This window comes from Histoplasma capsulatum, genomic scaffold (assembly GCF_000149585.1).
Source record: "Histoplasma capsulatum NAm1 scaffold_11 genomic scaffold, whole genome shotgun sequence".
NCBI classification, from domain to species: Eukaryota; Fungi; Ascomycota; class Eurotiomycetes; order Onygenales; family Ajellomycetaceae; genus Histoplasma; species Histoplasma mississippiense.
In genome coordinates this window covers 927,986-937,396 of record NW_001813972.1, presented here as the reverse complement: position 1 = coordinate 937,396, position 9,411 = coordinate 927,986, and the positions used below count along the sequence as shown (strand labels likewise).

Genomic DNA, 9,411 nt, shown 5'->3' with positions numbered 1-9,411 from the left:
TCTCGGCCACGCTATGTTCCCCCTTGACCGGCAGCAAGATACCGAGTCGACAAAGCTGGATGTCCACTGGAAAAGGGACTTCAGCTTCAGCCTCCTGGGGGCTCAAATCGACCAGGAGAGAAAAGGGGCGATGCGACAGTGTGATACGACGTCCGAGTTTCCCCATTTTCACGATCCGCACTTGGATGAATTAACGGGCTAATTCGCTATTGGAAATTGGTATTCATGCTATAAGACCGTGCATTGGAGCGGCTATGGTCGCATGACAATCATCTAGCACCCCTTCAGTCAGTGCTACAGTTTAGGAAATAAAAAGCGAGAGGAGTTACGATCTTCCCTTGCTTTCTGTGTGGACGGCGGCTGGCGTTGCAAGGTGAAAGGTGACACTAATTTTCCTGCCTTGTTTTACCCAGGATTTGGCCGACCTCACCTCCGTGGCGCCAACGTTCCTGCACCATGGTGATTCTTCCTGCAGGGAAAATGTGATGGAAGCGAGCAGGTAGAATGGCACCAGCAGGATTTCTCTCATTCGCCCGTGTTGAGATCGTCATAGACATAAAAGGTGCCAAATTCCCGACCAAAATTATCGCTACAAAAAATATCAGAGCACTACGAGCACAGCAAGCGCACCCCATATCCCATCATTGCAAGCAGCAATTCCAACTCTCCACTGACAATGACACCCTCTCTGCCGGAACATGCTGCGGCACGCGAGATTCCAGGTAGGTACAACGGCCCTGAGTTGTCGGTCCAAAATCTGATCAGTATTCGAACAAGAATCCTTGGCAGCGAGCTTCTATGATCCCCAGAGGTCGCCTAGATCAAGTCCCCCGACTATGGACCAACTTCTGTCACGATTGTCCGCCCGCGCCTTCCTCACTCGGCTGACGACGAACCTGGATCGTCACCGGACAACCCCGATTGATCTGGATGATAGAACGGATGAAAAACATGACACGGAACCTCTCAGTGAAGATCGAGAAGCATCACACCTCGGAGGCGACACCGAGCGTGAGTGCGATAGTGAAATTGGTGATGGAAGGAACAGCGAGGCAACGTCAATTCAGGACTTGGAAGGGGAGTCGCAGACGCAGCCACAGTCGGGGTCACGCCCAACAGAACCCACCCAGCCAGAACCAGAGACAGAGCCAGAGCCAGAGCCACAGCCAAAGGCGGCCAATGCAAGCGAACGTGCGTTTCTCTGATACTGTGGGTTGCAGAGAGCACATATTGATGAATACAGGATGTCTTGACTGATTTATTTACCGTTTTGATTGGACCGTTCTGCTCTCTCTTTTAAGAACCTCGCTACGTCATCCCACTCCTGCAAGCGACAACAGAATCGTTTCATTCAATTGTAGGAGTATGAACGTTACTATTGCAAATTAAACCTTTGGTCCGATTGTTTGCCAATCCAGACGCGGCACAGCTACAGTCCCTCGTCGCAACTTGCGACGCCTTACATGGACACATGCATTCTTTTTATCAATCGTCTAACTTTATACGACTGTGCCTCGCATGGTTCTAGGTCGGGATAACAAACATATCTTGCGTCTGGATTTGCGGGGAGACAGCTCGACCCGACTCGGTAAATGGATACGCGGGGTGCAATACAACAGCATATAAGGAGGCAAGATTCCCTCCGAATGCTGAGACAATGAACAGCTCACGAATTCGAATTCTGCAAATACAATTCCCTAGTAATCAAAACACTTACCGTGTATCAATTGCTGCAAACCCATCGCACATAATACCATCTCTTTAGAAAACCCACGTCTCCTATTCCAAAATGAACGCATTCAACAGTGCTGGTTCTTTGCCGATCCACACTGCCGCATCCCAGATCTCCATTGTGGACGTCTTCTTCCCCGGCTTCACCGGCATCTCGGCGTCCATACAGCAGCTCCTAGCTAGTGACCTGAACAGCTATGCTCACCTTCTGTGCTTCTGCGGCATGCTCCTTTTCTTGGGTAGATATGCCGTCCGTTACTTGACGGACTTGATGGAGACCTATTTCAGTTCATGACTCTTCCCCCTAATGGTAGCTCTTTCTAACCATCGATAGCTTCGACCGTCCACGTCTCCTACTACAACGAAGCGTACGATATGCTTATCGCCTGGGTCGCCACTCAGCCCTTCGCCCACAAGGCTCGCTCCTCTCTCGCTAGCATCGGCGGCATGCAAAGAAGAGCATATGCTGATGATCTTTCAAACGAGTACAAGAAAAAACCTTTGCGCTTTTCACCTTGGAATGGATCATTCTTCTTCATGTACAAGAACCGTCTGCTCCGGTTCCAGTGCATAGCAAAAGAGACCAAGGAAGAGATTTCCATCTCCTGCATCGGCGGATCCGCGCAAATCCTGAGAGAGCTCCTTAGTGATTGCCGAGCCGAGTATCTAAAACTTCTCCAGAAAAAGACTACAGTCTTTGAGCATCATGATGGTGAATGGAGGAAAGCGAAGGCAAGAGACATCAGACCAATTTCGACAGTAATCATGGATGAGGACGAGAAAATAGCCCTGCTGAAAGATATCGAAGGTTTCCTGGACGAGCGAGCTCGAGGCTGGTATGCAAGACGCGGGATTCCCTATCGAACAGGGTTCCTGCTTTATGGGCCTCCTGGAACCGGGAAGTCCAGTTTCAGCTTATCTGTGGCCGGGCGTTTTGAACTGGATATCTATGTACTCAATCTTTCAAGCATCGACGACAGCCGCCTGAGCAGTTTGTTTGCCCAGCTCCCCCCACATTGTGTCATTCTCCTAGAAGATATCGATGCTGCTAGTACGGCACGAACGGAAGGCAGTGAAACGATGAAGAACAGCGGCCAGGCCGCGGTAGGCCCTTCACAAACGAGCAGGTCTCAGGGAAATGTATCTCTGTCCGCGCTTCTTAATGCCCTGGATGGCGTGTCTTCGCAGGAAGGTAGATTGTTGATTATGACGACAAATCACATCGAACGTTTGGATAACGCGCTCATCCGCCCTGGTCGTGTAGATAGGAAGGTCCTGTTTCAGCTCGCTGATAAAAAGATGAGTTCTCGTCTTTTCTGCGCGGTTTTCAAGCAGTCGGATGAGGATGACAGCAATCCAGGAAATAAGATCGATGATGAAACAATTGACCGACTTGCGGGTGAGTTTGCCGCCAAGATACCGGAGCATTTATTTAGCCCAGCGGAGATACTGCTATCGTTCCTGCTTGAACGCAAGCAGTCGCCCACCGACGCAGTGGCTGATGTGGAGAATTGGGTTGTTAAAACCAGCAAGGAAAGGGGAAAGGGGAAAAATTACGCCAGGGCACGCGCAATTATCAACCCCACAGACTCTTTCGAGGACCTTACAGAGAGCACCCAGGTGCACAACGCATGATACACCGCGGAAGTATGGCCGACCCAACGCGTTCTTGCGTCTCAGTTTTATGTTTCAGTTTTATGTTTCGTAACGGAATGTTTGATGTGGACAGTCAATCTGGGAGGCCCTCTGGCGTTTTTTTGAATGAGATGTTCTTTCGAAGTTTAGCTTCTCAGCAGGTGGACTGGGACGGATTCTACACATCTTCTCCGGCTATTTTGTTTGTGGAGGTCGTCACCAGGCAGTCCACCTGTGAGGATTAATGGTCGCGCTCTGTTTTTTCTTTCCTTCTTTCTTTGCTTTTTAACGCTGAATCTCGATGAGTCGCGTTCTATCTGGCGCAAGATCCGCCTTGTTTGATTTTCTGTCGTAGTTCAATAATCGATGCAAGTTAATCAAATTTTGCAAAAATCGCTTGAATCGTACGAATTGCGTTTGATTGTCTGCACTTTTGCGTTTTCCGCGTTGAACAGTTCAATGGTCTATGAAAGTTAGTTATTCTTGTAAACCCCATTTCGAGATGCACGTCAACGGGAAGTGGGGAGGGCGTACTGTGGAATCCGCCTCTGTTCATAGGCACCGTTTCTCAATACGCCTTCATTTGCAACGAGGACTATTAGCGTAGACCAGGGGCTGAAGGCATATAAAGCCAGCCCTCCGCCCGCTTTGCTTCTATCGCTCCATTTTCCCTTTTCTCCTCACAAAGGTCACCGAAGCTGTGCAGACCATCCGACGTCACACTTCCATCATGAGTACCCGGACAGCTCGAGCTCGTAAGGCCAAGGAATCAAAGGCCGGCCCAGTGGACGGCAGAGGCGACAGTGGTTCAAGTTCTGCCACAGGTGCAACTCCCATCATTCTATTGAAAACGGGTTGTAACTGACATCTGGACGCAGAAAACAACGATAGTATTGACCAAGGAACAACCATGGCCGAGAGGGTTCAGCAGCAGAGCTCTGTTGAGACTCGGGAAAACAGCTCCCTGAGCTCTGCTGGCTCGACGAGACCGACATCTCCGGTGCAGGCAACACGCATTTGGGAATTGGCAGCTCATGGTTCTGTACGCTGTGAAAAAAGCGCTGCCGGGGAAGCCATCCATATCATCATTTCCAGAGATCCACTGAATCTCCAGCCCTCGAGACCTGTAGCGGATTGGACTCGATCAATCCATACAGCTCTTGCGGAGAGCCGACCGATAATGCCTTTTCAGCAAATGTATAAACCTCTTAGTCAGGAAGAGGTGGGCTACATCCGGAAGAGGCTGGAAGAATATACGAAACGGCATATCCATAAATTAGATGGCTTTGACTGTGCAGTAATCCTCGCGGACGCCAGGACCCTATTTTCGTATATTGCGCTCCTGGAGTTGACGATCAAAACCCAACAGGTACAGTTGCATTCCATACTTGAATTGAAGTGTGCTAACCGACACTGTGATATTAGACCGAGCCACGATCCAAGAAGAGAACCATGCAACCCGCTGGGGATGCGGGCTAGGGAAACTGTGGAAAGCGGCGGCGACGACATTAGGAACGCTCATGTAGATCTGCAGAGAATTCTGAGGAGAGGTGTAAATAGTTGAACAACCAATAATTTGTTAAACATCTGGGATTCAATTTGGGCAGTTCAGCATTTAATTATTTGTATCTATTGTCATGTTGAGGTTGTAGCCCTGCATAGCAAATTAGGCTGGCAAGGGAATGGACTAAACTTACAGCACCCACCCGGGATCACGTGTCCCAACCCACCGAGATAGATTTTGCTGACTAGGCTTCCTATTACGGACTAGCGCTCCGCTCACACCTTTTAACCCCATGTGTACTCTGATAATGATACCGGCAGTGCTTCCTGAAAATTTTTGATATATAAGCTGCGCCATAAGTGTAGTAGAAAGCGCTAACTGTTGATAATGATTAAACGATGAAACAGAAAATCAAAATATGTCTGATGTTTCCCCCCAGAGAAAATCCATAGGCAGTTAGAATAGTGTATTAAATAAGTTGCAATTTCAGTTGATCACTCTGTGAAATATAATCCATGATTATTTTCGACTTCTGAGGCAATATAGTTCCGCTTACATCTGCGCCACTTTTTACATCTGGTACTATGCCCTGGGAACTATTCTGAAGCATGAGCGTGATTAATATTCAGAGTGCCTTGAGAGCAGAGATCTGCTTTAGGTGAATAACTCTGCCTTGTGGGTAGATTAAAAATCATGGTCTCTGCCATTTTCTTAAATCTAGTGCTATGCACTGGGAACTACTCGGAAGCGTGCGCATGGTTCATATACAAAGTGCCCTGGGGACAGGTGGCCGCTTTAGGTGGATAACTCTGCCTTGTGGAGAGATAAAAATCATAGTCGATGCAAATAATTGTATGAATTGCCGTGGGGATTTCCTTTCCCCGGTGGATGGTGAGTAAACAATGCTGTGCCTCGAGTTGTGTCCACAATCGTGGTGTTGCGGGTTTGAAACATGGTTTTTCTTAGGATTGAAGAGCGCCCTAGAGAGAAGATCTCTCTCAAGTTTAAAAAGTATTCTGGGGATTAAAAATGCCCCGAGGTTATAAAATGTCTTAAGGAACATGGCATTTTCCATGAAAAGTGTGGTTTCCCTCAAGCTTAAAGAGCATCTCAGACACTGAAATGCCTCAGGACTATAAAATATTTCAAGAATCATGGCATTGATACTAAAATGTGGTCTTCCTTGAGATTAGAGAGCACCCTAAGAACTGAAAATGCCTCAAACATTTTAAAATGTTCAAGGGAATCATGATATCTGAGATATACATGGTCCCCCTCAAGACTCAGAAAAGGTTCTGTTGGGAAATTTTAATCCCTGTGGTGCTACGGTAAGCCGTGGTTGACCCCCCTCAAAAAAATGCCGTAAAAAGGAAAACAGCCCCAGGAGATACATAAATTGATGCACGTTAAGCATGGAAAGAAAGTGCCCCAGGAAAATATTTATATAATGACCATATTTTTGAGGAGATATGCCGTAATAACAACACGTACTAATTTCTCGAGTGATAGGCTCCAAAGGACAGAAATGGGGCCGGGATTTGAGCTGACCCTCATCCTGCAAGGCCAAAACTACTACAGATGAGAAAAGGTCTATAGACACTTTTAATAGATGATTAGTGCAAGCAAGACTGTGATGACTGGATTGATAAACTGAGATGTCAAAATTGACAGCTGAAAGATGGCCTGATGATGCAGTTAATTAAGCTGCGCTGCCTGAAGCTCTTCTTGATGACTGCTGTCAGATAGATATTAAAAAAAAAATGTGAATTATTTACTCATTGTAAATAAAAAATTGTTGATGAATAGAAAAAATAAAGCTGTAAAACAGTTATTTATATTGATAGAAATCATGTAAGTAAATGACTAAAGTTTAGTGTTTTTGAAAAATTAATTATCTTAATATGCTGATGCTGATGTGTCAAGCTTCTGTCTTTTTCAAAATCACAATCTGTTGAATGAATGAGGCTGAGAATACTGACACTTGTGAGACAGATTGAAAATCACTGAACTAGGCATATGATCATAATCATAAAATTTTAGCTTTTTTATCATGTCAGTATGTATGAAGGTCAGAAGGGGCAGAGGTTCTTATAATTAACTTCTGCGCAGGATCCCAGAATGCATTTCAGGGCCAGTCGTTGGTTGCTGGAAGCCAATCAGCGAAAATGTTGGTGGTAGCGGCCCGAGTCCAGAATTGGTGCCACTAAGACGATCACGTGATAATATATTTAGCACGGCAAGGCGGATGGGAGCGCGAACTAAAATTAGCACTGCTGCCTGGAGCGGTCGACTGCCCACTCAATATGCCATTATCCCTTGTCTCCTCTCACACTTCGGTTTATGAAGGAATTTGGGCATTCTGTGCTGATGAGGTCCAGCCAATAAGCAGTTGTAAATTGGGTGGCAGAAAAAGCACGCTAATTGTGCCTTGGCGGCCAGACGAGGAGATACCCTTGCCATAGACAAGCGGCGTATCGCTAGGTCTGTGCACAGTCATTCCTCATTAACTAGCCAATCACACAAGAGTTAACGGCGGGATCTATTTATCCCCAGGGAAGCGCTTCCAAAATTAATGTACGAAACTGGTCTGCGCCGTGACAGGATTAAGAACTGTATCTGTTATAGGCCGCGTTGCATTCACAATCCAGGCGGCAAAAAGCCAGGCAATCACAGCGTATCAATCAATAACCGCTGGCCATGTTTTTAACCTTTTCTCAACCGGCTGCTGCAGCCTGAAACTGTTGCTGTGCTTCAGAGCTAAAATTAGCTTTGGCGGGTGCCCAGTACCAACGTAAAATGACTCTATTATGTAAGCTAGAGCATCCGTTGGTAACGTAGTTTACCAAATCAAATCTCTCTAATTTTATCTTCATATATTCATCTTAATCAGTAATCATGAGCTCAAATCAACTCTTTTTAGCTGCTTCAGCTGTTAAAAATCAAGGATTGAGTGGACGAAGAGCTGCTATATTATATAATGTTTCTCAGTCAAGTTTGAGCAATTATATTGCTGGGCGTACGGACAAGTTAAAAGCAGATCAGAGCCGACGAAAGCTTCATGCCTCTGAAGAAGCTGTTCCTGTACAGTGGATTCTGTCAATGGATAAACGTGGCCTTCCTCCCCGTCCTTCTACTGTACGAAGCATGGCAAATCTACTTCTTGAGAAACGAGGAGATGGGAACCCAGAGACAACTGGACCTACATGGGTCTCACGTTTTATACAACGGCATCCAGAAATCAAGTCCAAGTTCGTACGAAAGTTCAACTACAAGCGCTCCTGTTGCGAAGATCCGAAGATTATGAAAAACTGGTTTGATCTTGTACAAGATATCACCACAGAATACCAGATCATGCCGGATGATAGCTATAATATGGATGAGGTGGGATTTGCTATGGGAATGATCTCTACCTGCATGGTTGTTACCAACTCTGAGAGAAAGGACCGTCCGAAGCTACTACAGTCAGAAAACCGAGAATGGACTACTGTGATTGCTGGAGTCAGTGCCTCAGGTTGGGCACTGGCTCCCATGATAATATTCAAGGGAAAGAATCCACCATTGTACAAGAATGTGGTTGAACTACCATCTGATTGGACTGTGAAATCCAGCCCAAATGGTTGGACAACAGATGAGCTTGGTCTATTCTGGCTCAAAGAGGTCTTTGACAAGCAGACACGGGATCGTACGAAGGGCCAATATCGACTGTTGATTATGGACAGTCATGGAAGTCATGCCACTCCCTGAGTTTGACTCCTTTTGCATGAAGAACAAGATTGTTCTTCTTTATATGCCTCCACACTCATCTCACCTACTTCAACCCTTGGATGTGGGCTGTTTCTCTGCCTTAAAGAAAGCGTATGGCTGCCTGGTTGAGAATCAGATGCGATGTGGAATCAATCATGTGGATAAGATAGATTTCTTGTCCTTATATTCAGAGGCTCATGCCAGCACCTTCTCTGAGCAGAATATCCAGAGTGGATTCCGAGCAACTGGCTTGATTCCCTATGCTCCGTATGAGGTTCTAGGTCAACTACCACCAGCAACACCCTCTCGACCAAGCACAGCTCACTGTTCTCAGAGCTCTTGGACTCCCAAAACACCTGTCAATACAGATGACGTACGACGGCAATCTAGCCGAATCCAGAATCGAATGCAGAACCGTACGACACCTGCGTCAAGTCCTACTACTCGGTTTATGGACAGACTCTTCTATCACTATGAAAAAGCAGTGGCAAAGAATGCCCTCCTTGAACAGGAGAATATGGAGCTTCGTACAGCAAATGGAAAGAGAGAGCAAAGGAAAAGGAAGACTACATATGTCCCTCAGGGGGGTGCAGCTGGGCGTGTACAGATGGATGAAGAAGGCCATACTCAGGAGGATGAGAGCTTGTTGGGCATGGCCTCTCAAGCCCTGGTACGAAGTCAAGAGGAGGTTTCTACACAGTTAGAGGAATCTCTTCCTCTGGAGCCCGTACGAAAGAAGAGAGCACCCCGTCGATGCAGTGGATGTGGATCTCTTGAGCATGCTGCTCCTCACTGTC

At 46.7% G+C, this 9,411-nt stretch overlaps 2 protein-coding genes across 2 annotated transcripts in view; both read left to right on the top strand.

Moving 5' to 3' along the window:
- Positions 1-1,789: 1,789 nt before the first annotated feature.
- Positions 1,790-3,366, top strand: HCAG_08528 (predicted protein; the record flags this gene model as incomplete). The annotated part of the gene is made up of 2 exons (XM_001536696.1): positions 1,790-1,970; positions 2,066-3,366. The coding sequence occupies 2 exons, from the start codon at positions 1,790-1,792 to the stop codon at positions 3,364-3,366; spliced, it is 1,482 nt and encodes a 493-aa protein (XP_001536746.1).
- Positions 3,367-6,920: 3,554 nt separating this feature from the next.
- The window catches only part of HCAG_08527 (predicted protein), a gene marked incomplete at both ends in the record, with an annotated part of 3,267 nt that continues 776 nt past the window's right edge, over positions 6,921-9,411 (top strand). The window contains 4 exons of the mRNA XM_001536695.1: positions 6,921-6,926; positions 7,333-7,351; positions 7,791-8,552; positions 8,590-9,284. Coding sequence (XP_001536745.1) covers positions 6,921-6,926; positions 7,333-7,351; positions 7,791-8,552; positions 8,590-9,284 — 1,482 coding nt within the window. The remainder of the gene's footprint in view (positions 6,927-7,332; positions 7,352-7,790; positions 8,553-8,589; positions 9,285-9,411) is intronic.